At 47.5% G+C, this 27,013-nt stretch overlaps 2 protein-coding genes across 4 annotated transcripts in view; one reads left to right on the forward strand and one right to left on the reverse strand.

Annotated features, from left to right (window-relative positions):
- NANS (N-acetylneuraminate synthase) overlaps positions 1 to 15,242 on the forward strand; it is a 30,744-nt gene extending 15,502 nt beyond the window's left edge. Inside the window, 4 exon segments of the mRNA NM_001185139.1 lie at positions 6,248 to 6,347; positions 7,559 to 7,713; positions 12,594 to 12,860; positions 15,033 to 15,242. Of these exon segments, the coding sequence (NP_001172068.1) occupies positions 6,248 to 6,347; positions 7,559 to 7,713; positions 12,594 to 12,860; positions 15,033 to 15,242 (732 nt within the window).
- TRIM14 (tripartite motif containing 14) overlaps positions 14,641 to 27,013 on the reverse strand; it is a 32,957-nt gene continuing 20,584 nt past the window's right edge. For all 3 annotated transcript variants that reach the window (XM_003122031.4, XM_013993686.2, XM_005660266.3), the window contains 2 exons: positions 25,327 to 25,419; positions 14,641 to 21,754 (listed from right to left, as the gene is read on the reverse strand). In XM_003122031.4, the coding sequence (XP_003122079.1) occupies positions 21,219 to 21,754; positions 25,327 to 25,419 (629 nt within the window). In that variant the 3' untranslated portion in view covers positions 14,641 to 21,218. The remainder of the gene's footprint in view (positions 21,755 to 25,326; positions 25,420 to 27,013) is intronic.

Genomic DNA, 27,013 nt, shown 5'->3' on the forward strand with positions numbered 1-27,013 from the left:
AGCACATACATCTTTTTTTTTTTTTTCTTTTTATGATCATACCTGTGGCTTATGAAGTTCTCAGGCCAGGGATTGAATATAAACCACAGCTGTGACAACCCTGGATCCTTCAACCCTTTCCACTGGGCTGGAGATTGAACCTGTGCCTCCTCAGTGACCCAGGCCACTGAAGTTGTATTCTTAACTCACTGTGCTACAGTGGGAACTCCAGAACCCAAACATTCTTTTTTTTGTTTGTTTGTTTTTTCTTTTTAGGGCTGCACCCACAGCATATGGAGGTTCCCAGGCTAGGGGTCGAATTAGAGCTACAGCTGCCGGCCTGCGCCACAGCTACAGCAACTCGGGATCCGAGTCACGTCTGTGACCTACACCACAGCTCACGGCAATGCCAGATCCTTAACCTACTGAGTGAGGCCAGGATTCGAACCTAGATCCTCATGGATACTAGTTGGATTCGTTTCCACTGTGCCACAATGGGAACTCCAGAAGCCAAACATTTTTTAGTGGGTAAATTGTTAAATAAATGAGAATATATGCTGCTCAGCAATAAAAATGAGTGGAAACTGATACATGCAACAGCTTGGATGGATCTCAGGGATATTGTCCTGAGTGAAAAAGCACTCTCAGAAGGTGACACACTGTATGGCTCTGCTTATTTAACATTCTTGAAATAACAGAATCATAGAGTTAGAGAGCAGATTAGCAGTTGTCAGGGGTTAGGGAAGGCAGGGAGGTCCGTGTGGCTATAAAGGGGTAACATGAAGGGAGCCTTGTATTGGTGGCATAACTCTGATGGGACTGTGGGGGTGGTTGTGTGAGTCTGGGCGCGTGGGAAGATTTCATAGAATTAGATAAGTACTTGGGTACTTGTGAAAATGGTGAAATCTGAATGAGATCAGTGGACCCTATCAACATCTTCTTCCTCCCAGTTGTGATGTTACACTATAGTTTTACAAGATGTTACCATTGGGGGGAACCAGGTAAAGGGTACATAGGAATTTTTCTGTATCATTAAGCTGCTTGTGCAGCTATAATTATCTCAAAATAAAATTTTAAATCTAAAAAAAAAATTCCTGTTTTTAAAGTATTTTAATTCAGTACATATGAATGGTAGAACCTGCATAAACAGAAGCTCTGCTGAGTCTTCACAATAAGCGTGCTGTGTGGTTCACGGCCCTGGGCGCATGCCCATGCTCTGTAGCACAGTCTGGCTGGGTGGGGCCAGTGCTAAGTGCACAGACTGTGGGGTCACACTTTGAGCGTGAATATAGTTTTGCTTCTCATTCACAGTGAGTGCAGGTGGTGATTATTTGCCTTTCTTGTGTTCTGTTTCTTCAGCTGAACCCATCACGTAGGGTCGTCGTGAGAATTAAATGTGGTTATTTGTGCAGACTCTAGCACCCAGTGGTGCTCAGCAATTATTTATTTATTTATTTATTTATTTTATTTTTTGTCTTTCTGTCTTTTCTAGGGCTGCACCTGTGGCATATGGAGATTCTCAGGCTAGGGGTCTACTGCTGCTGCTGGCCTACGCCACAGCCATGCCAGATCTGAGCCATCTCTGTGACCTACACCACAGCTCATGACAATGCCAGATCCATAACCCACTGAGCGAGTTCAGGGATCAAACCTGCAACCTCATGGTTCTAGTCGGATTTGTTAACCACTGAGCCATGACTGGAACTCCAGTTCAGCAATCTTTTTTTTGTGTGTGTGGTTTTTTTTGCTATTTCTTTGGGTCGCTCCCACGGCATATGGAAGTTCCCAGGCTAGGAGTCAAATCGGAGCTGTAGCCACCAGCCTACGCCAGAGCCACAGCAACGCAGGATCCAAGCCACATCTGCAACCTACACCACAGCTCATGGCAACGCTGGATCCTTAACGCACTGAGCAAGGGCAGGGACCCAACCCGCAACCTCATGGTTCCTAGTCGGACTCGTTAACCACTGTGCCACGACGGGAACTCCCCAGCTCAGCAATCTTAATTACAGTTGGGGACACAGCTTGGGCTGAGGGTTAGGACATCTAGGTCCTCGCCCTGCTCCGCTCTAAGTTAATCTTGGTGTGAGCTCGGCCAGTCCCTTCCCTGCGCTGGGCCTCCATTTCCTTTTGTGTCTCAACAAGCTGCTGTTCAAAGCCCCTTCTGGCTCTTTTGTCCTGAGTTCACAGAAGCAGAGACAGTGTCACTAAGGCGACTTAGACCTGGAATGAGGACTTGCCTGTTCAGTTCATGTTCCCAGACACCTGAGCTCCCAGATGTGGACCCTGCAGGGGAGGGCATCTCCTTGCACCTGTGAGGCTGCTCAGAAAGTCACTTCTTAGGTTGTTTGCTCCCAAGTGTCTTCAGGATGGGAATCAGGAGCAGTGGGGAGGAGGGAAGGAGCCTGGCTGTTGGTGGCTCGGGGGCGCCTCTCTCTGGGCAGGAACCCTCTTGTTTTCCCAGGAAGCACTTCCATTTGCTGTATGAACTCACGCTCTGCAGCCCCACTCTGGATTCAGGTCCTGGTGCTGACACTTGAGGGCTTTGGCTCATCATGTAACCTCTTTGAGCTTCAGGTGTCTGGTCTGTAAAAACGAGGTAATCAAGATGCCCACCCCACAGGGTGCAGTGAGGGTCCCAAGAGATAAGCCTGTGAGGTGCAAGATCTGTATCCACTGAATCACAGCTGGCCGGTTACCTAGAACCCTTTTCTCTGCTCGCCGTTACTGGGCAGGGAGGCTCCTCTGTCCTAGGAATGCCATTTGTTCTCAGTTGGTATTCTGGCTGACCTGGGCACAGGCTAGAGGGCAAATTCATTCTTAAGAACCTCTGCAAGGGTTAAATAGCTTTGCCAGCCAGGTCCCTTTGCTGAACCAGCAAGTCCTGTCTACCCGGTGGTTGGAGGTGGGTGGGTTCTTTGTTCCGTGTTTATTTTGGCAGGTAACTGAGTATGTACCCACTCCAACTTCCTCATGGACAGTAGGCATTTACTGAGTGTGGATTTCCTCCACTCTGTGTGCTGTCCTAGAGTGTTCTTTGTGTGCTGAGGAGGGGTTAAGGCACGGGGGGACTTTATAAAGACCAAGAAAACTACCAGGGCTCCTGGTCAAAAGCTGCATGGAAGCGTGTGAACTTGATTGAAACAAGCAGAATGCCTTTGGTCTAAATGGAGGGTTCTATTGAGAAAGCAAATGGGAGCTGTGATGTAGAGGTGGCCCCCGGAGGGTGCATTCTAGCAGAGCTGCCCTTCCCTCCCAGCACCTGCTCTTTGATACCCTTTTTCCTCCACAACCCCTGCCAAAGGGCGCCCCCTGCCTGCATGGTGTGCTGTGACAGGGCCACCAGGCGGAGACCTTTGTGATTCCATGCCTACCCCTTCATTATTCCCTCACCTTGGGCAGCTTTCCAGCACCCCCTGTTCTTCCGAACTCATCACCATGGATCTATAAACCCAGGGGAGTCTATGGCCATACCACCCCGATGGCACCTGACCTGGTCAGAAACCCAGGGGAGTGGAATCAGCTTTAGAAAATCCTACTTCCACTCCTGTTTGTTCTGTTACCCCTAGATCAGTGAGTTTCTCATGGGACACAATGTGGGGAAGTGGGCTTTGTGAGCACCCAGTGTAGATCCTCATTAATTCATTGATTTAGAATCATAGCCCCTCTCCCAAATAAACAAGGATTCTGAGCAGAGTAAGTGTGGGAAACACTGGAGTAAAATAGCTAGACAAGTGTATTTACTGCGCCCCTCTAAGAGGGAGTCTGGCAGTGCACTGGGTCCCCCAGACCAGTTTGCTGGTGGGACCCTTTGCTGTGTGTTTAGCCCAGCTGGATGCCCAGGGAGTTCATCCAGACAGACTCAGAAAGCCTTTGTGCTGTGGGGTGGGAGGGAGAAGTTGTGAGGCTGCCTGGCTGCATTGTACCCCTAGATGGAAGGGGGATGGATAGCAGGGTCGATAGGGCTAGAGGAAGCCATTGGGTCCACAGGGAGAAGGCAACCACTGGTGCTGACCCAGCCTGAGGGGGCCCCGGGCACAACAGTACTGCCTCAGGATGGAAGGCCAGCGTTCTCCCGATAACTGCTGAAGCTGGCACGCTTTGCAGAGATTAATCCAAAATGGCAGTTTTCTAAATGGCCACTAGGTGGGGCTGGCTCCCCGCGAGGGCTGCAAAATGAGGCACACCTTTCTCTCCAGGAGGGAACTTGCCCTTTTCAACCCGAATAGGTGAGCTTTTGCAAGGTGTTTTTTCTGCATTTGACCCCTCCTTGCCCCTGCATGCTCTGCACCTCTCCTGAGTGGGCTCTTCCATCTCTTTATGACCTTGGGGACTTTTTCATCATGAGCCACGCTCTCACAAGTGGAGCATTATTTAGACGAAAACTTTAAGCATAGAGTTTTCCCTCTTAAAATAGGAAACACTCTCTTCATCTGCCAGGTAGAATGAGAAGGGGGGGAACATTAGACTTTGTTCAATAAATATATTAAAAACGAGTGCTTTTTAGTTCCATCTTAGGGCTGCTTAACACTTTGAGAGACACATACACAAGAGAGTGACATAGAGAACTATGGAAGGGAAGAGAGAGCCGAGGAAGAAATAAAGCAGAGGGGAGGAGGCAGTGGTGGCTTAGCACACGTGGAGGTGAGTGGCACTCAGGCCATCCTGAAAGGTGTCCCTTGGACCAAGGGGATTGCCGTCTGCCTTTGAACCATTCACTGGCTGCTTAGTCACTCTGCTTAGACAGAGCTGTCTCTCCAGCAGCTCTAACCCCTCCATCATTAGAGGATTAACATATGGGGAATGTGTTCTCTGAGTGTAGCCAGTGATTGGAGTTGCTGCTGGGAAGATGGAAGGAAGCTTAGGCAGTAGTGGGTTGATGTAAAGAGCCTGCTGGCAGAATGACCCTCTCAGGCTGTCCCTCACCACCCCCGAGCCGTTCATGCTGGTAACCTCGCTCCTTGCTACTTGGAGTGTGATTCACTACTTGGAGTGTGATTCACAGAGCAGTACCAGAGGCATTACCCAGGATCTTACAAGAAATGCTGACTCTCAGGCCCCACTCTAGACCAGAATCAGAATTTGCATTTCATTTGAGCAAGATCCCTGGCAGGTTCATGTGCCCATATTAAAGTGTGAGAGGCATTGACCTCGCTGAGACTCCTGAGACTCCGTCAGCATTTTTCAATGGATAGAACTTAGATATTTGGAAATATTCCAAGACATCGATTCTCCCTGCTTCTGATTTTTAGCTTCAGTTTTTTAAAAATAGTAATGAAAAGTAATTCAGGGGGTTCTTGTAATTTGACAATACATTGAGACTTTGCTTGTAAAACTTGTGGTCCATGGATTCCTTCAGCAAGCATTTGCTGACATTTACCAATTTCCTGGGTGTTATTGATGAATCCCAGATAAGATGGTGAAGGGCCCTAGAGAGGTAACCTCAACCAGTGATACTATGTCCAAAAAAGTGACTGAGGTTCAGTTTTTCTGTGGGCAGCATGATTTGGGGTCTGAAAGGGCCTGGGTTTGATGGGTCCTGCTAGTGGTGGAGCAGTGTTTCAGAGCTGAGCCATCAGATGCTTTTTTTTTCTACTTTTGGCAGGGATTAAAATGACCTCTTTTCCTGGCTGTTTGAGCCTAAGGAAAGGGTAAGACCTTTGAGGGGTGTTCAGTTTCTCAACTCCCTGCTTTTCTGGGTCAAGATTAGGTCATGACCCTTTCTTGTTTATTCACTGGGTCTAGGAAGGAAGGTCTGGCCAGGGGTCCAGTTCCTTTCCAGATTCTCGCAGCCAGTGTGTGCCAGCACACAATGTTTGTTAGACAAGTGAATGGGTGGATGTGAATGAAAGTGTTTGGGAGTTCTTATCGTGCCTCAGCGGGAATGAACCCGACTAGCATCCATGAGGACGCAGGTTCGATCCCTGGCCTCGCTCAGTGGGTTAAGGATTCTGCCTTGCCACGAGCTGTGGTGCAGGTTGCAGATGCGGCTCAGATCCCAAGTTGCAGTGGCTGTGGTGTAGGCTGGCGGCTACAGCTCCAATTCGACCCCGAGCCTGAGAACACAGATGTGGCCCTGAGAGGAAAAAAAAGAAAAAAAAAGAATGTTTGAATTTGAATGAAATGACAGATAACTAATCTGTGTCTGCTTTCAAGATGTTGAGCGCTGGACAAGAGGAAGGTTTCGACTGTGTATGGCTCCTTGCCTGTCTTGAGGACAGTGATTTTGAACAATTGTGATAAAGAGCTCCCTCTTGGATTTTTGTAGATGGCAGTTGAGTTTCTGCATGAACTGAATGTTCCATTTTTCAAAGTTGGATCTGGGGACACTAATAATTTCCCTTATCTGGAAAAGACAGCCAAAAAAGGTGAGTGTTTAACTTTTTCATACTTTTGGGTCCAGACCTTCATGTTTTTACTCCATTAGTAACAACCCACTAAAGGAGTCTTTTTTTTTTTTTTTTTTTTTTTTTTTTTGCTTTTTAGGGCTGCACTCACAGCATATGGTAGTTCCCAGGCTAGGGGTCGAATCAGAGCTACAGCAGCCAGCCTACACCACAGCCACAGCAACACAGGATCCAAACTACGTCTGCGACCTACAGCTCCTGGCAACACTGGATCCTTAACCCCACTAAGCAAGGCCAGGGATTGAACCCACATTCTCATGGGCCCTAGTCGGGTTTGTTAACTGCTGAGCCACAAAGGGAACTCCCTAAAGGAGTCTCTTGAAGACAGATTTTCCAATCAGTATACTCCCACTTTTTCATGTGCTTACTTGAAATTAAGGATAAGGCAGTTTTTATAAGAATTTTTTAATGAAAAATTATTTTTAGTTTCTAAGAAAATATTTGTATAAAATTGAGGCTATGACAGTATATATAAAACTTCTTAGAGGGGTTGCCTGGTGGCACAGTGGCTTAAGGATCCGGTATTGTCACTGGTGTGGCTCAGGTTGCTACTGTGGACCAGGCCTGGCCCAGGAACTTCCCAGTGCAGTGGGCACAGCCAAAAAACAACAAAAAAAACTTATTAGAGGAAGCTCTGATTTCTAGAAGTATTCTGTCAGTATGTTATAATATCCAACCTCTGCATGTCACAGCTTAACTGGTTTTATAACCTAAGTGATCTCATTTGATCCTCATGATAGCCCTTGGGACTAAGGCAGGTCACATAATAATACTTTCTACTCACTTCATAGGCAAGGTATCTGAGACCATGCAGCTTGGATGTGGTACCTCTGGGCTTCATGCTCTTGAATCTGGGGCCGTGCTCACCCTACCATGCTGTGCAAACTCTTAATCCAGCAAGATGCTCATTTTTCTCTGAAGAGTGGAATTCTTCTTCATTTGGTACTTTGCTAAACGATAATGTGGCGGGAGTGAGGGCAGTCTGTGTTTCCTGTGGTTGAGGACAGGAACCCACCAAACTCACCTCTCTTCCCACACCGTGGCTGACACAGTGTTTAAGAGATGTGTGTGGCGTTCAGTTGAATCATGAGAACAACAGTAGGGGTGTGCTTCAGGGAGAGTCTGAACCCCTAAAAAGAAAGTGATGATGGTGTTGGCGTTGGGTCCCTCAGGCCGCCCAATGGTCATCTCCAGTGGGATGCAGTCAATGGACACCATGAAGCAAGTCTATCAGATTGTGAAGCCCCTCAACCCCAACTTCTGCTTCCTCCAGTGCACCAGCGCGTACCCACTCCAACCTGAGGACGTCAACCTGCGTGTCATCTCGGTGAGCACAAGGGGAGGGCCGTTGTCTGATGGGGCCATTCGCTGTATGGAAGATGTAGCCAAAATTCTAACCAACCCTGGGAATGTAAATTGGTGCAGCCACCATGAAAAACAGTATGGAGGCTCCTCAAAAAACTGAAAATAAGAGTTACCATATGATCCCGTAATCCCACTCCTGGGCATATAGCTGAAGAAAACAATAATTCAAAAAGCTACATGCACCCCAATGTTCATAGCAGCACTGTTTACGGTAGCCAAGACATGGAAACAACCTAAATGTCCATCCACAGATGAATGGATAAAGAAGATGTGGTAAATATATATATATACAATGGAATAATACTCAGCCAGAGAAAAGAGTGAAATAATGCCATTTGGAGCAACACGGATGGACCAGGAGATTATCATACTCTGCAAAGTGAGTGAGAAAGAGAAAGACAAATACCGTATGATATTGATTAAATGTGTAGTCTTAAAATGATACAAATGAACTTATTTACAAAACAGAAATAGACTTATGGACATAGAAAACTAATTTATGGGAGTTCCTGTCATGGCGCAGCAGAAACGAATCTGACTAGGAACCATGAGGTTGCGAGTTTGATCCCTGGCCTCGCTCAGTGGGTTGAGGGTCTGGTGTTGCTGTGAGCTGTGGTGTAGGTTGCAGATGTGGCTCGGATCCCGTGTTTCTCTGGCTATGGCGTAGGCCAGTGGCTGTAGCTCCAATCAGACCCCTTAGCCTGGGAATCTCCTTATGCCACGGGTGGCCCTAAAAAGCAAAAAGATAGAAAAAAGAAAACAAATGGAAAAGGGGGTGGGGAGAGATAAGTTAGGAGTTTGGGATTAGCAGAAACAAACTACTGTATATAAAATAAACAACAAGGTCCTACTGTATAACACAGGGAACTATTTTCAGTATCCTATGATAAACCAAAATGGAAAAGAATATGAAAAAAAAAAATATATATAATTGAATCACTTTGCTATATGCTAGAAACTAAGGCAACATTGTAGCTGAACTATACTTCAATTAAATAAATACATTTAAGTAAAAATGATTTAAAAGGGAGTTCCCATTGTGGCTCAGTGGTATTGAACCTGACTAGTATCCATGAGGATTCAGGTTCGATCCCTGGCCTCGCTCAGTGGGTTAAGGATCCAACATTGTCGTGAGCTGTGGTGTAGGTCACAGATGCAGCTTGGATCCTGAGTTGCTACACAGATGTTTTTGTTTTGTTGTGTTTGCCACATTTGCGGCATGTGGAAGTTCCCAGGCTCGGGATCGAATCGGAGCTACAGCTGCCTGCCTACCTCCATATGCCACGGGAGCGGCCCAAGAAATAGCAACAACAACAACAACAACAAAAAAAAAAGACAAAAAGACAAAAAATTAAAAAATTTAAAAATAAAATTTAAGGTGGCGTCTTCATGACTGTCTCTCCACATTTTCTTTACCTGTGTGTATTAGCCACTAGCAGTCCCTCTTCTGTGAATTGCTGGCTTATATCCTTTCTTAGTGGGTTGTAGGTTTTTGTTTTCATAAAATATAGATAAGATTTACCATTTTAACCATTTTTTCGATGCCCATTTCAGTGTCATTAAGCATGTTCACATTGTTATGCTACCATTGCCACCATCCATCTCCAGAACTTTGTTGTTGTTGTTGTTGTTGTTGTTGTTGCTATTTCTTGGGCCGCTCCCGCGGCATATGGAGGTTCCCAGGCTAGGGGTCGAATCGGAGCTGTAGCCACCGGCCTACGCCAGAGCCATAGCAACGTGGGATCCGAGCTGCGTCTGCAACCTACACCACAGCTCACGGCAACGCCAGATCGTTAATGCACTAAGCAAGGGCAGGGACTGAACCCGCGACCTCATGGTTCCTAGTTGGATTCGTTAACCACTGCGCCACAACAGGAACTCCCAGAACTTTTTCATGATCTCTGAATCAGTGCTTATTAAACATTAATTGCCCATTTCCCCCTTCCTAGCCTCTCTCTGGTAGCCATCCCTCTATTTTCTGTCTCTATGAATTTGACTACTCTAGGCATCTCAGACAAGTGAAATATACAGTATTTGACCTTTTGTGTCTGTCTGCTTTCACTTAGCATAATGTCTTCACAGTTCAGGCTGTAGCATGTGTTAGCATTTCGGTTCTTTTTTTTTTGTCTTTTTGCCTTTTCTAGGGCCGCATCCGCAGCATATGGAGGTTCCCAGGCTAGGGGTCGAATTGGAGCTGTAGCCGCTGGCCTACACCACAGCCATAGCAACGTGGGATCCGAGCCGCGTCTGCAACCTACACCACAGCTCACGGCAAATGCCGGATCCTTAACCCACTGAGTGAGGTCAGGGATCGAACCCGAAACCTCATGGTTCCTAGCCAGATTCATAAACCACTATGCCACAACAGGAACTCCATGCATTTCATTCCTTTTTAAGGTGAATAATATCCCATTGTGTGGATATTCCACGTTTTGTTTATCCATTCATCCACTGATAGACATTTGGGATGGTTCCACCTTTTGGCTATTGTGAGTAATGCTGATAGGAAGTTTGGGGTATAGAGATTCCTTTTTCTTTCTTTTTTTCTTTTTTGGCTGCCCAGTGGCATGTGGAGTTCCTGGGCCAGGAGTCAGATCTGAGCCACAGCTGCAGCCAAGCCGGGGATCAAACCTGCATCCCAGTGGGATGATGCTGCTCATCCCATTGCCCCACAACGGGAACTCCCCTTTTTCTTCATACTGAGTTGGAGGAGACCTTGCTGAAACTTCTGGCTTTTCTCACTCTCTGTTATTTATCAGCTCTCCTATTTTCCACCTGTGATTCTGAGTGACCTTGAAGGTCAGACTGGTTACACTGACAGCCTTGAGGGAGCTTTCACTCCCAGCATTTCGCCTGCTCCACCTCAATTGGTTTACAGGTGGTGAAGTCCAGTCCTGAAGGGGAAACATCTTACTTGCCTGAGATCTCACACCAGCCAGGGGGCAAAGCTGGCTGTCTCTTACTATCCCAGGTCATCTAGATCAGTTTCTCCTGGTAGTTCCTGAAGCTTAACTTAATTAGAAATATATATGTGTGTGTGTAATCATTATACAAAAACACTATAGTAAGATTAGGAGTTCCTGTTGTGGCTCAGCAGAAATGAATCTGACTTGTATCATGAGGATGTGGCTTCGATCCCTGGCCTTGCTCAGTGGGTTAAGGATCCAGTGTTGCCGTGAGTGGTGGTATAGGTAGCAGATGCAGTTCAGATCTGGCATTGCTGTGGCTGTGATGTAGGCTGGCAGCTGCAGCTCCAATTCAAGCCCTAGCCTGGGAACCTCCATATGTCCCAGATGTGGTCCTAAAAAGACCAAAAGAAAAAGATGGTAAAATTGGTGGAATTCTAAGTATATACACACATCATCATCCTGATACTGCAGTTAGCCAGTTTTCCTTTGTATTTTTCTCTCAGTATAGTACTTGACATTCTGGTTTTTCCCCCATTATTGTATTAGCTTTTATACATTTTGCTATAGAGTCTTCATATTTAACTTAAAAAAAAATTAACCTTTTATGAAATGACACTGCTATCTTTTTAACTAAAGTTTCTGTCCCTCCCAGTTCTATAGTCTTTTCTTCATTTCTCGCTCATCTCTAAATCATGTTATTTAAAAAATTTAGGAGTTCCCGTCGTGGCTCAGTGGTTAACAAATCCGACTAGGAACCATGAGGTTGCGGGTTCAATCCCTGGCCTTGCTCAGTGGGTTAAGGATCCGGTGTTGCTGTGAGCTGTGGTGTAGGTCGCAGACGCGGCTTGGATCCTGCTTGCTGTGGCTCTGGGGTAGACCGGCAGCTACAGCTCCGATTCGACCCCTAGCCTGGGAATCTCCATATGCCGCGGGAACGGCCCCAGAAAAGGCAAAAAAAAGAAAAAAAAATTTAAACATGATTTTTAAAAAACTCCAATCAGCTCTGAAATATGTAACAGAGAAAGTGAACATCATCTGTAATCCCATCCCACAGAGATTACCGTAATTAGCAGTTTAGTGTGTGTGATGCAACATATTTTCCTCCGTTGCTTCCTTTGTGAAACATGGTCCCCGTTTCCCTTCCATCTCCACCCAAACTGTGCTCTTGTCCCTTTCTCAATGGGAGAGTGGGGTCAGGGTTGAATTGCCAGCCTGTCCCCAACCCCTTACCTCCTGGCACAGCCCACCCACAGCACGTAAAGGTGAGTTCCCTGACCTAGAAACCTGTACTTCCTTGTCCATCACATACACTCTTCAGCCTGGTGTTCAAGGCCTTGGCCACTCAGCCGTCCTACTCTTTCCTTAACTTCCAGCTGGGTCTCTCTGCTGTACTTAAGCTTTCTGGTCACCCTCACTGACAAGGCTCGCTCCACCTAGAATGTCTTTTGTTGCATCCAGTGCATTATAGATAACCAATTAATAAATTATGTATCATTTCCACCAAAGGATTGTTTCGAGATTGGGCTGCATACATTATTGATGGTGGTATTTGTGCATATAGCACACTTGCTTTCGGCAGCTCAGGCTAATTAAATGTGACAGATGTTTTTGGAATGCGTTGAGGCATCGGGTTATAGTTCTGTTATGCTTCCTGATGGTGTGTGCAGTGTGATGTGTTCCGGAAAACAGTAGCCATTATTCTTGATCATGTAGAGCGTGCTGAGTGCTTTCCACTCCTTCACAGCAGCTCCCATCAGGTACTTTCATCCCCAGGAAGGAGAGGCTTCGAGAGCCTCGGCATCTTCCTGGCTGGAGCTTGGTGGATAGTGAGCGGCTAACCTGGGCCCAGACCCAGATCTGCGTTGAGTCTGGAATGCTTATGGAAAGCACCACACTATTCAGCCTTTTTTTTTTTTTTCTTTCTATTTTAAAGGAATATCAGAAGCTCTTTCCTGACATTCCCATAGGGTATTCTGGGCATGAAACAGGCATAGCAATATCTGTGGCTGCCGTGGCTCTGGGAGCCAAGGTCTTGGAGCGTCACATAACTTTGGACAAGACTTGGAAGGGGAGTGACCACTCGGCCTCGCTGGAGCCTGGAGAGCTGGCCGAGCTGGTGCGGTCTGTGCGCCTCGTGGAGAGGGCCCTGGGCTCCCCAACCAAGCAGCTGCTGCCCTGTGAGATGGCCTGCAACGAGAAGGTGGGTTCTGATCCTGCCAGGTGCTTCTGTTGGGAGGGCCTGCAGTGGGCTTGCCTGAGAGGCGGTCTATAGCTGAGGGGGCCGGTGGGATGATGCTGGCATGTCACTCCGAGCCTCTCAAGTTTTGGGGGTTCGTATTAGCAGCGGGAGGAACCTGTTACTCAAGGAACTTTAGCTGTTTCTCTGTTCCCTGGCATTGTGCTATAGTTCTCCATTGTGTCTCTGGAGCCTGTGGCTCCAGTGCTCTAGACCTGGGGAGATGTGAGGGAGGGGGTGGGGTCCGGGCCTGGTGAGGCATGCAGGCAGGTCGTGTCTGGGGTCCTGTGGAGTAGGTAAGCCCTGAGGAACATTCAGGCAGAGGGCTTCCGTGAGGCAGTGGCAGAAGGGCCTGTGACACGCCAAGGCATCCCTAAGTGCAGGAGGCACTAGATTGATAGGGGTGAGGGGTTGTCATGGGGCTGGTTTGGGAAGACACCCTCAGGAGCAGTTTGAGCTGTGCAGCCAGGACCCCTGCCTGGCACACTGACCATGTAGTCTTCCTGGATGCCATGGCCTAGACCTGCCTCAGCCTCTGAGTCTACAGCCAGGCATCCTGGGGCCGCCAGGAGAGCAGACACTCCTCAAGGGCTGCGGGTTGTCTGGGCTTAAGAAGAGATCCAATACTGGGCATGAGTGAGCAGTGATGTCATCTTTTATTTCAGTGGGACTTCCTTGCTGCCTTCATATTAAAGATGCATGTACACTGGGAAATTAAAATGACAGTAAAGAGAAACAAACTACCTTCTAGATGAAATGGGAAGAGAATTGGCTCAGAAACCAGAATGAGAGTTACAGCACTTGAGCACTTAATTTGGTTCTGAGCCTCCTGAAACACCACAGGATGCACAATCTGATAAGCATCTGGTGAGAGACCTTTTGTCCTGGTACTGGAGTCCAGAACGGATTCTCTGGTCCTTATCTGGAGGGTGCAGGGTAATAGAAAAAATAATGTTGAACGGCATTTATGAACAAGACCGAGACACGCTGGTCATGAGCTTCAAGTCTCCTTTGTTCCCTCGCCTGCCGACCTGTCTGCCCCTTCTTCAGGGGCCTCCTTTCAGTCCTCTGAATAGCAGTCATGCTTGCCTTCTGGTGAGCCCTCCGTGTTCCTGTTTTACTGAGCAAGGGAGGCCATAAGGTTTGTTTCCCTTGAACGGTGGCCCAGGAGTCAGGAATCCCAGTTTCTCCTCCTGGCTTCTTGCAAGCTTAGCTAGGTTAACCCCCCTCTGTGGACCTTTGTTTCCCCATGTTTAAAATGTGGTTCTGGATTTCCCACTGAGTGAACAGATTGGCAGCCTCTTGGGAACCCTGGGATGCAGGTTTGATCCCCAGCCCGGCAGCGGGTTAAGGATCCGGCATTGCCGCAGCTGTGGCTTAGTTTGTGACTGCGGCTGGGGTCTGATCCTTGGCTGCAGAACTCCATATGCCATGGGGTGGCCAAAAAATAAAAATAAAATGAGATTCTGGGAGTTCCTGTTGTGCTGCAGCAGAAACGGATCCGACCAGTATCCATGAGGATGCAGGTTTGATCCCTGACCTTGCTCAGTGAGTCGGGGAGCCGGTGTTGCCGTGAGCTATGGTGTAGGTCACAGACTTGGCTTGGATCCCACATTGCTCTGGCTGTGGTATAGGCCCATAGCTACTGCTCCAATTTGACCCCTAGCCTGGGAACGTCCATATGCCACAAGGGCAGCTCTAAAAAACAGGGAAAAAAAAAAAAAAAAGATTCCAAACTAGACAATGACAAAAGTAATCATAATCTTTATTTATTGCGAGCATTCTCTATTCCAGGTAGATTACACACATTATTACTAATCCTTATAGTCGTCTGACAAGATAGAGGCACTCTTACTTCCCATTTTACAGGGAAGCTCAGTCTTGGCTTACTGGGATTCGGATCTGGTTTGCTTTGGCTCCATATCCTGAGCCCTTTATTGTAAAGGCTCCTCTGAGTCTCTGAGTCCACAACACTGGCCGAGCCCCTGCTGTGTGTGAGATACTTTTCTAGCACCAAAGGGGAAAACTGAGTCTCTGTTCTCAAGGTACCTTGTGCAAGAAAACTGATCAGGGGATAAAGCATTGTGTGCTAGTTACTTCTGTGAGGCTGGCACTGAGTCTTAATTTTATCCACAGCTGGGCAAGTCTGTGGTGGCCAAAGTGAAAATTCCGGAAGGCACTGTTCTAACACTGGACATGCTCACTGTGAAGGTGGGTGAACCCAAAGGCTACCCTCCTGAAGACATCTTTAGTCTGGTGGGCAAGAAGGTCCTGGTCACTATTGAAGAAGATGATACCATCATGGAAGAATCGGTAGAAAATCATGGCAAAAAAATCAAGTCTTAAAATAAAATGCCATTCTCCAAATTGCCTTGCTGGTATGTTTGGGTGAGGTGGGGCGTGAGGGGTGGTCTCCGGGGGCCTGGCTTTCATCCTTCCCCACCTAGATAGCAGACATTTTTGGGCCAGGCCCTGGGTCAAGCCCATTGGAGGGATATAGAGAGCAAATATGGGCAGCCCCTGCCTCAAGTGGACTGGCCTAGAACGGGTGGTGGGTTCAGAAGCATCTCATCACCCTCCAGTTGCAGTGAGGGTACAGAGAGGGGAGCACCAGCTATGTGGGCCCTCTTTTCATAGCCTTCCCTCTTCCTGCTTGCAAAGCCAACCGTAATGACCCAAAATCTCCCTTCCTTCCTGCTGTCCCTCCTTATGCCCTGCCCACCCTGGGACTGAATCTAGTTAGCTGTAGAGCGATCACTTGGCATTAGAGAAGGGGTTGGTCAGAATGTATTGCAGGCAGAGAAATGTCCAAAGCGTTCTTTAATCTCTGAGCAAAGAGAGTTGGAAATGGCATTATTCTTTCTTTCAACAAACATGGAGGGCCTACTAGGACCTGCATGGGGGCCTGAGGATACAGCACTGAATCACTTCCTTATGGGACTTCCATGCAGATGGGGACAGGTGCACCATAAGCCGTGAGCATAGTAGGTAAACCACAGTACGTTAGAAGGTGACAGGTGCAGTGAGGCACGAGCTGAAGATGAGTGTGGGGCTTAATGTATCTGCAGCTGTGGTGACTTGTGACTAGGGTGGAGATGCTGAAATCAGCCCTTCCATGACTCGTGGTGAGACTGAAAACCCACTAACCAAAAAGATCCCCACTATTGTACTTCCTTCAACTGCAGCATGAACCTTTCACAGTAATTCCATATAATATTCCTCTTTGTTCTTTTGAACCCATCCTGAGATTATTTTCAAATTCTTAATCTTTGTTCATGTTTATTTGGCTATATAATTCCTCTTGTTTCAAAGCGTGTATTTGAGTCTCTTTTCAAATGGGTACATTTGCCTGGTGTGGAGTTTCTTGTGAAGATAGGGCCTCCCTATCCTATGGTTCCCAGAACAGTTTCTGGACAGGCACTCCTGTTTGTATGTGTGGGTGAGGTGGGGTAGAAATCCAGGTTGTTCTCATGTGTCAAAGAGAATCCATAAAATTGACATGCTAAGAGCTGGAGTATGATAGCATCCATTTCTGGCTGCTGCTTACTCCCTTTTAGTTCTCCCTATAAACAGTCATGAGTAGACAATCACAGTTTCTGACTCCATGGCCCGTTTTTGTATAACAGCAGAGATGGCATTAAAGCAAATATCTAAAACTTCCTAGCAAGAAGAGACATAGTGTGGTACTAGATGGATGTGTTCCAGGGCCTGGAAACAGGATGTGGGTCTTGAAGAAAAGGACAGAAGGGCCTGGGCTGGGCTCTGACCGAGAATGTGCAGCAAGTAGTTTCTAGCAGGGAACCAGACAGTTGCCTCCGGGTCCCACCAGACTGGACTGTCAGCAGGACCCAGGCTACTCTGTAGACCTCAGCTGGATTCCCCTCCGAGGGCAGGAGCCAGTGAGGCTCAGACTTGGAAGAGGCACTGAAGGTACAGGTCTTCACTCTGCCTTTTGGGTAGAGGACCGTGTGATGTGTTGGAGAGACCAGGGAAGCGGGGTGGGGGGGCCATCCTCTCAAATACGCTTCCCATCAGGCCACACAGAAAAAATGACAGCCTATGTGTGACGAGTGAGGGTAAAGCATGGGGCTGCCTGCAGCTAGAAGCAGCTGGACACCTTATGCTGTGCCGGGCCCTGAGGGCAGAAGAATGGATGGCTCTCTGGGCACAGCTCTGGCCCATTCAGGTTGGGAAGCTCAAGTTTAGGACACGTATGTCCCTGAGCCCACCAGGTGGGAGAAGCAGTGCTGGGCCCAGACAGGCATCAGGTGGTCCAAGGGCCTGTTGGCGTTCCCAGCTGTTGGGTGCAGGTACCTCCACAAATAGTGCATGGGTGAACTGCTGAGATGTTTCCCAAGAGTCCTGGGAGCTATGGGAATGGGGATGGGAGAGGAGGCGCTGTCCAGGGAAGCTCTCCTGGAGGAGGTGGCACTTTAGTTCAGCTGTGCTGCACATTGAGAAGTGACGGAGCAAGGAACTGTGAGATTTGGGGCATGGGAAGCACCCTGTATCACCAAGTGATGGTTTGGCAGGGAATGGCCGAGTGGAGAGGAAGGGATTTCAAAGGTGGTCAGGTGAGTTCTCATCATGGCTCAGCAGTAACCAACCCGACTAGTATCCATGAGGACGTGGGTTCAATCCCTGGCCTCACTCAGTGGGTTAAGGATCCAGCACTGCCATAAGCTGTGGTGACTCAGATCTGGTGTGGCTGTGGCTACAGCTCCGATTCGAGCTGTAGCTCCCTAGCCTGGGAACGTCCTATGCCGCATGTGCGGCTCTAAAAAGAACAAAAAACAAAGGTATCAGGAAGGAAGCAAAGGCTTAAAAGCCTGCTGAGTTTGGACTGTATTTTATAGGCCCAGGAACGCTTCAGAGCGGGACATGGTGGACTCAACCTTGGGCCCCCTACTCCTATGCAGCTTGGCTTCTCGGGCCGGCTGTCCCCCCCTCATAGCATAGACTCCTGCTCACCAGGCCCTGGCTCTGCAGGGCCACCCCTGTGTGCCCTCTGCTAGGCTGTGCCTCCACCAGGCTCTCATCACTGTCCCCTGCTCCTTGACAGAGTGGAATTGAAGAAACAGAAGAGATGGTGCAGTAGGCCAGGGAGGATCCCTGAAATCTCTAAAAAATTAGTCAGTGACCACAGATGGCTTCAATGTTGCTAAAAAGTTGCCAGAAGCCACATAATACTATCTTGGATAAGAGTAGTTAGGAGACAGGATTTGTTTCCACATAAGCAAGAACTTAAGTGAATTATCTTCAGAAATAATGAACTCCCCCATCACTAGAGATGTTCAATCAAGGACCAGCGAACTGTGGCAAGAAAGTTGTGGAGGCGATGGGAGAGGAGCAAGGCCCTGCCCAGGCCTACGTGCTGTGTACTTGAAGCAGCATGAACTCCCAAAGAAGAACATGGTTAAAAGGGACAGCTATTTGTATTTTATTAAACCATGTTTTGGAAAGTTGCTGTCACTTAAAAATATTTGCCAGCAACTTCCTGTATCAATCAAGAAGTTTCTACAGACTCAAGTCTGAAAGAGAATAAGTAGTCAGTCCCCTTACAGACATGGACCCCCAAGGAAGCTCAGGCCTCTGCTGAGAACAACTCCTGCCACTGCCAGATGGCAGCTAGGAATGGCAGTTGTCTCAGCACCGTGTCAGGCCCAACAAGGACCCCGCTGCGAGTGCTTATAGGACCTCCCATGGTACAGCAGGGTAGTTTTTTAAGGCAAGCTCATTATCCCCTGGCTCATTTGAGCCTCACAGAACTGGTAGGTAGGGTCATTAACCCCATTTTATAGGTGATGTAAACGAGAAGTACAGTGACCAGTTTGAGGTCACAATTATGGACCAAAACTGCAGTTTTCTGGCTAGCACAGGCCTTTGACAAAAGCCAGTGTTCATCCCTTGTAGTCCAGCTCTGTCTTTGCTACATGAATCCCAAACTCTCAAATCTGCCTCTGAGTGTAATACACTCTCTCAGAGCCCATGGAAGATAATCACCAAAGATAGACTCAAGTCCCATAGAGTAACCGGGCAAAAGCAAAGCATCACAGGCCTAGCAAGAGAGAGGCCAGGGCAAGTAGGCACTGGTTAGAGACTTGGCCCTGTTCACCTGAACAGAGGGATAAGCACAGACCCCCAGCTCCACCGTTAGCTGTGTAACCTTGGGCAAGTTACTCTCTGTCTCAATTTTGCTCTGTCTGCAATGGAATAACTTTCTACCTGCTAGGGATGATGTAAGGATCAAATGAGTTAATAGTTGTAAAGCATTAGAGCAGTGCCTGAGGAAACAGCAAGTATTTTTACTTGGCTGCTATGGCTGTGGGTCTGGGGACAAGTCTGGGTTTGCAGGGATGAAGAGAGACGTGGGGTCAAGTGTGCTCATCTTCCTCTGTCAGGAATGCTTCTGCCTGTCAGATTTCAGCATTGGGCCACCCCCAGGAGAATTTCCCTTTTCTCAGTAAAGCTGGAGCATAGTACTTAGACATCTCTCCAAGCTCGAGTTTCAGATGACTTGGGTAGAACTAAAGCCACTTCCGCCTTGCATTCTACTTATATTACACTGCACCATATGAAAATGCCATTTTGCGGCCCCAAACTACTGGAAATTGGCAGTTTTATATGGTTCAAACTAATTATTGCACCAAGTCTGTTTCAATGCTGAGGGAGATTCAGCTTTGCATTTCCTTATCCTACCCACTGCCCTCTTACCATGTACCTAAGATAGTTTAACATGGTATAACCCCCAAACCACCTAAGGAATTTGACAAACAGGATGCTCAACCTTCAGAACTGAGGCACAGACCCTGGAAAGAGGCCTTAACTTCCCTACTGGAGGAGCTGACCTTCCTGGGAGGTCCTGCTGATTTGGCCTTCTCCATTTCTCTATTGTATGGAAAGCAAGGCTCTCTGGGTTTCCTTGGCAACATCCGACTCTGAGGAGCATAATGATGCCTGGGCTGCCCAAACCCCACTCATAGTTCCTTCTCCTTTTGATTCTAAAACAGTTGGGAAAACTGCCCATGGTTGCTTAGCAACAGTCACCTGCTGGTTTCTTCCCAACATCCCCTGAGAAATGAATAAGCAGTAACATCTCCCAGATTGAAAGCTGGGCCTCAAGGGCCGGGCCAGGGAGGCAAGTGAGACACATGCCTGGAGGCTGGGGTAGATGGGGTGGATGGTCCAGCCCTTAATCACCATGGGTGACTCTAAGCAACTTTTAGGATCCTATTCTCCCCAAATGTACAGTGAGGTCAGACTGGGTGATCTGTGAGGCCTTCCCAGTTCAGCTGTTTCATGACTCAACGATAGCCAACTGGTGGTCCTTCACGCACTGCCCAGGAGGAAAGGGACTTTCTGAACTTTTCAGGGAGGGAAAGATATAGGACAACAGCTGCCCTTAGAAATCTTCCCAAGTAATTGGAAAGACAGGTCCTAGACTGTGGACCTCACAGAGAGATTCTTGTGGCCTGGGGAGAAGTCTTGGGGCACTTAAGCCCAGGGAAGACAGGCAAAAGGAAGAAAAGGCTTTCCTCTATGTTTGTGTGACGGCAAGGGTGTAGAGGTGGAACTGTGTGACACACAGTTCTGACTGGAGGGTCTCTGAGAAGAGCAGTCGGAGCTAGGTGAGGATAAGTAGTTTGGGGCGGACTAGAAAAGCCTTGAATGCTAAGGTAAAGTGCTTTTTTTCTCCCCTATAGATCTTGGGAATCTTTTGATAGTTCTAAGAGGTTAAGTGAGGTTTCAGGCAAGTCACTCAGGCTGTAGGGTGGAGGATGCACAGGGAAAGGGGTTCAGACCTCCAGGTGTTAAGCCCTTGCAGCTGCTCCTAAGGGAGGTGACATGGACAGGCTGAAGTAGAATAAAGAGGAGGAAGCCGATCCAACTGAGGTTAAGGGATAGAAGAGTCTTAGCGACTCTCATTCATTCACACATTTATTGTGTGCCTACCATGTGCCAGGCGTTCTGGGTGCTGTAGGGGGGAGAATGATCTGGGGCTGAGCATAATGTATTCTGACATGGTCAGGATGATTAGGTCTCAACTATGGGTGTGTCCCTTCGGGAACCTGGACTAAAAGCAGTGTAGTATAAGTGCCCTGGTTATACGACCAGGGGAGGTTGGGTGAGAGAGCAGCAGCAGAGGACATGTGTTTAGGGCTTGTTTGAAACTAACCCATCTTGGAGAGGAACTGTTCAAAGCACAGGCCATGACTGGTGGGGGAGTGGAATGCATAGAGAGGAAGTAGACTAGCCACGTCTGGATCCGGTGAGACCAGAGCCTCGGAGAGGCAGGCACGCAGGTCACGCAGGTCTGGGCCATTAGGGCAGTCGGGGGATGCTGATGGCCCCTTCCCAGAGCCGCAGGGCCGGGTAGAGCGGCTCCTGGAAAGCAGCACGGAAGGTGTGCAGGTGGCTCATGCCGCCCGACACGTCGTAGAAAGCGAGGACGCCGGCCTCGTAGTCCAGGAAGACGCCGAGCCTGTCGGGATCGTCGCGGAGCCGCAGGCGGCTGCGCTGCCCGTCATGGAAGGCCCAGTACTCAAGGTCATAGCGTTTGAGGCACCAGGACTGGCGGTTGCAGCCCAGGCGGGCAGCAGCCGAGGCCCCGCGGCGCCGCAGGGAGCCGTAGGCCGCGCCCACCCACCAGCCGATGCCCGCCTCCTGTACATCCACTTCCCAGTAGTGGCGGCCGGCGGCGAAGCAGTCGCGGCCCAGCACTTGCCACAGCGAGTCGAAACACAGCGTAGGCGTAGGCCCCAGGCGGCCGAAGAGACCGCAGCGCACGGTCAAGCGGTCTGCGGAGAGGCGCAGGCGCGCGTGCATCGTGTCCGGCTCCAGCGTGGGCGTGCGCGCGTCTGCAGGGGCGGGGAAAACGGGCCACGCCTGGTGGGCGGGGCCGTATCCACGCCCCGCCCCCCCTGGAGACAGACCCTGCTAGCCCAGCACAGGTTCGCGGTAGAAAACTGGAAAACACGGAAGTCTCCCGTGGAAAGGTGGAAAGCCACCCTTTTAACCCCGATTGCCTCTGAACTGCGGCTACACGGGAAGGAGAGAACATTTGACTGCACACGCGTTGTGCCGCTTGAATTTTGCACCATAGAATTTGTTGCCAGTTTCTAAAAATTGAATTTAAAAAATCCTATCACCCTTTACACCTGATTGTAATATCCTTCCCTTTTTTTTTTTTTTTTACTTGCCCTTTAATAGTTTTCCTTAACATTGGTATCATACCATACAGGCTGTTGGGTAATCTGCTTTTTAAATTTACTGATGTATTTATGAACACTTTACCACATCAAATATTCTTTTATAAAAACATTTTAATGGTGACCTTAAGATTTTGATGTACAGGAGTTCCCGTGGTGGCGCAGTGGTTAACGAATCCGACTAGGAACCATGAGGTTGCGGGTTGGGTCCCTGGCCTTGCTCAGTGGGTTAAAGATCCGGCGTTGCCGTGAGCTGTGGTGTAGGTTGCAGACGCGGCTCAGATCCCGCGTTGCTGTGGCTCTGGCGTAGGCCGGTGGCTACAGCTCCGATTCGACCCCTGGCCTGGGAACCTCCATATGCCTCGGGAGCGGCCCAAGAAATAGCAACAACAACAACAAAAAAAAAAAAAAAAGAAAAGATTTTGATGTACAGATGAACTATAATTTAACCCAGCCCCTCTCCCACCTTTAGAAAATATTTAGGCCTTCAAAAAAGCTTTTGAGAACACTAATACGAATGCATCTTTATGTATCTCATTATTTATGTAGGATATGTTCCTAAATGATGAATTGCTGGGGAGCTCCTGTCATGGCTCAGCAGTAACAAACCCAACTAGTGTCCATGAGGACTCGGGTCCATCCCTGGCTTCACTGTGGTGCAGGTCACAGCCTCAGCTTGAATCCCATGTGACTGTGGCATAGGCTGGCCGCTACAGAGTCAGTTGGGATGGTTGTGTTTTTAAGGCCTCTGGTAAATATTGCTGAATTGTCTTCCATAACAGTGGCAATGATTTAAACTCCCAATAACAGTTCTTGTTGCATTATACACATATGTAGACATGCAATTAAAGAAAAGTCTAGGTCTTAAGGCATATGGATGTTCAGCTTTAATAGAGACTCCCAGATGATCTTCTTGACAACACTGGAGTTTTCTGTAGAGAGTTTTTGTACATCTCTTGTTAGATTTAATCTGAGTTTTTAAAAAAGTGTTACTGAAAATAATGTTTTTAAATTTTCATAATTTTCATGTTCTAATTGTTTATTGCCAAAACATAGAGTATAGTTGATTTTTGTATGCTGACATTACACCCAGCAGCTGTTCTAAATTCACTTGGTAACTAATTTATCTATAGATTACTTCGGATTTTCTGTAAATCATCTTGTCATCTGTGAATCATGATCTTTTTTCCCTTTCCCCATCCTTAGAACTTTCATTTCTTTTTCTTTTCTTTTTGGGGTGTGTGTGTGTGTGCGCGCGCGCGCGCGCGCACGCATGCTTTTTAGGGCTGCACCTGCCAGCATGTGGAAGTTCCCAGGCTAGGGGTCAAAATCAGAGCTGCAGCCGCCAGCCTACGCCACAGCCACAGTAACTTGGGATCTGAACCACATCTTCGAATTGCACTGCAGCTTGAGACAATGCCTGATCCATAACCCAATGAGCAGGGACCAGGGATTGAACCCAAATCCTCATGGATACTAGTTGGGTTCATTACCACTAAGCCACAACATGAACACCTATTTATTTATTGGCTGCACCTGTGGCATGCCAAAGTTCCTGGGGCAGGGATTGAACACGAGCTACAGCAGTGACCCATGTTATAGCAGTGACAGCTTAACCTGCTGAACCATCAGGGCACTCTTCATTTCTTTTTCTTGTTTCAAGGCCCTCTCTAGGGCATCTAGAACAACATTGCACAGAAGCGGTTATGAAGCGGTTATGCTGGGCATCCTTTTCTCCCACTCCTGGGTAAATACCCAGCAGAAATGCATACATATGTGTATCAAAAGACATGCACAGGAATGTACATAGCAACATTATTCACTGTAGGCAAAAGCCCAAAATGTCCATTAGTAACACTGTGTGCTATGCTCATACAGCAGAATACTACACCACAGTAGAAATCAACAAACTACTGCTATGAGCAATCAGATGGATAAATCTCACAGTTACCTTTTGGGGATAATGAACTGGCATAGGAATGGTTCTGGGGAGCCGGAATATTCCATTTCATGGTCTGAAGGAAATTATAGAATGTTTACTTTTTAAAAAATCATTGAGCTGCACCCCTTTGATTTGTGAACTTTTCCTTATGTATTTTATATTTCTAAGAAAGGTTAGTTTTTTAAAATGCATGTCCAGTAATTCCACTTTGAGAAATTACTCCTTGGCAAAAAAAAATCTAACCTGCTGCACTCTGATGGTGCAGCAGGTTAAGGACCTGGTGTTGCCACTGCTGTGGCGCAGGTACCTGCTTTGTGCAGGTTCAGTCCCTGGCCTAGGAGCTTCTGCATGCTTCGGGCATGGCCGGAAAAAAAAAAATCCAAAAATGAAGTAAGGTGTATTAAGTCATTTATTCATTAATTCACCAAATAGGCATAAGAATGGAAGTTTATTGTATCACTGTTTATAGAAATGAAAATGTAAAGCAGCCTACATGCCCAACAATATAAGACTGATTTAAAGGTGGCATATTCAATAGAATACCACGAATCCTTTAAAAATAGTAATATCTGTATTTACTGAAATTGTTCAATCTATACTATTAAATTTTTTAAATTATAAAAGAATATCTACAATATCTCCTTTTAAAAAATCCATACACATATATACTTTTGAAATGTCTGAAAGAATATATGCCAAAATATTAATATCATTTATCTCTGAGGGAGGCAATTATTTTCTTTTGGTATATGTAATTTCTAATTCTTTGCAAGAAGCATGCATTACCTGTTTAATATTTTAAGGGAACAAAGATGTCCATAATATATCAGTAAGGGAAAATGCAGATTACAAAACAGTATTATTGTATGACACCATCTTTGTATAAAAATATATAAAATATTTATCATTGTATATATATAGATAGATACCAATATATAGATATAGGTATGCCAAAGACAGCTAAAAGGGCAAATAATAGCAGCCATCTACTAACATGTGGCTGCTTGGGTAGATGTGAGCAGAACAATTTCCAAAGCTCTCCAGTGATATAAACAATTTTCTTACTTTTCCTTTGTTTTTTACTTTTCCTTTGTTTTCCAGATTTTCTACAGTGAACATGTATTATTTCTGTATTTTTTAAAAAAACTGATTAAAAGTGTTTAAAAACCCAAAGTTGTGTCTCTTAGGAAAAAAGGGGGCAGGGTCCTCCACTTCATTGACCCTCCCTCCCACTGGTACACACCGCCCTTTTCACCATCTCCCCTCTCCTGGTTCTTACATTTCAAGAAGAGCGATCGCTGTGGTGAGGGGCTTGTTTTCAACAAGGAACCTGGCTTGGCACTGGAAGAGCCGGAGAGCTGGCAGTTCATGTCTGTCAACAAATTGTGAGAAATGAGTGCCTGGCGTTCATGCAAGCAGTGCAAATTACAAAACATACTAAAAATATTACAGAGCTAGAGATTTGAATAATCTCTTCCCAAGAACTGCATGCAAATTTAAGTAGGAAGTGCAAATTCACAGTCACAGGAAAGCTCAAGGACAAGGCTCAGATCTATAGAGAAAGACACTTTCTAGGATTGGAAGCAAATTCAGCAATGGCAGGCCAGGGTGAGTGAACCTGGACTTGGGAGGAGATGGCAGCCTCCAAGAGCATCCTGAGGATCAACTGTGTATTCAACAGTTCAGGAAGGGGGCAGTCTCATGGCAGATACACAAATTCCAGGAAAAAGATGGAAAACAAGAAATTAAAGCTGAGTCCTCAGAAAGGTCATGTTCACGTCTCCTTCAGGTAAGAGAGAGTTCAGGGGAGACCTAAGTCATGGTCCCTGTCTTCAACAGCTCCGTCAGGTAAATGGGGTGAGAAATGGGCTTGCTGGAACTACACTACTCAAAACAGAGAATGCTCCAGATTGCAGACGAGAAGTGAAAGGGCTCCAGGACTTTGATGGGTCAGGAAAGGTTTCATGGAGGAGGAAGCCCCTCAGTTGGCCCTTAAAGGATGGGGAGATTTGGACACCTGGAAAAGGGATGGGAGGCTTTCCCCATGAGAGGATAACGCAGGAGCAAAGACATTAAGGACAGGTGCTGGGAGTGGCATGTAAAGAGTGGGGAGCCATGGAAGGTGTTTGAGGGAGAACAGATGTGAGCAGAAGAATTTCCAAAGTGCTCTCTGGTGGGGAATGGATGGGGCAGGGTGAGAGGGGAGACAGTGGCCCTGTCGGGAGGCTCAGACCTGAACTGGGATGGCAGGGATAGAAAAGGGGCTAGGTTCAGGATAGGCTGCAGTGGCACAAGGACCAGGGCTTAACTGTGCTAGGAGTGGGGAATGAAGTGCAGATCAGAGTTAAGCAGCCACAGATTGGGGGTTGGGGGCTGGAAGATGCTGGATGCCATTTCAGCCTGTTGAGCCTGCCATATCTGTGGACCTACAGGTAGGGAGGTGGCCGGGGCACTGAAAGGACAGTGGTGCTGTAAGACCCCCATCCCCTTGAGTCCTTCGTGGGAGTCAGCGCTTCTCAGTATCACCTGTGATAGAATAATAGCCTTATCTGGAGGTGGATGAGGGGTGATGGCCTGGGAGGAAGCAGACTCCAGGGGATCAGAACACAAGACTCTGGGACCAGTCTGTTTGAATTCTGCCTTTACCCCTACCAACTATGTGATCCAGGGCAAGTCAGTTAACCTCCATGAGCCTCAGCTTCCTCATCTGTAAAATGGGGGACAATGAAGGCATCTACCACATGGGGTAATGCTGAGGAGTTGCTGGATGAGTCAGTGGGAAGTGCTTGGGACAATGCCTGGCACAGAGCAAGTGTTAGCTATTCTAATGGACTCAGCAGCCACCACCAGTCCTTTGGGAGTGGACCACTGAGAATGTAAATGTAAGCGAACTGCATTTGGGGAACCATATGAGCATCTTCTTGCCAGAGGTGGTGGTGCTCCCTGCAGCCGACCGCTAAGATTCT

This window comes from Sus scrofa, chromosome 1, assembly GCF_000003025.6.
Source record: "Sus scrofa isolate TJ Tabasco breed Duroc chromosome 1, Sscrofa11.1, whole genome shotgun sequence".
Classification (NCBI taxonomy): domain Eukaryota; kingdom Metazoa; phylum Chordata; class Mammalia; order Artiodactyla; family Suidae; genus Sus; species Sus scrofa.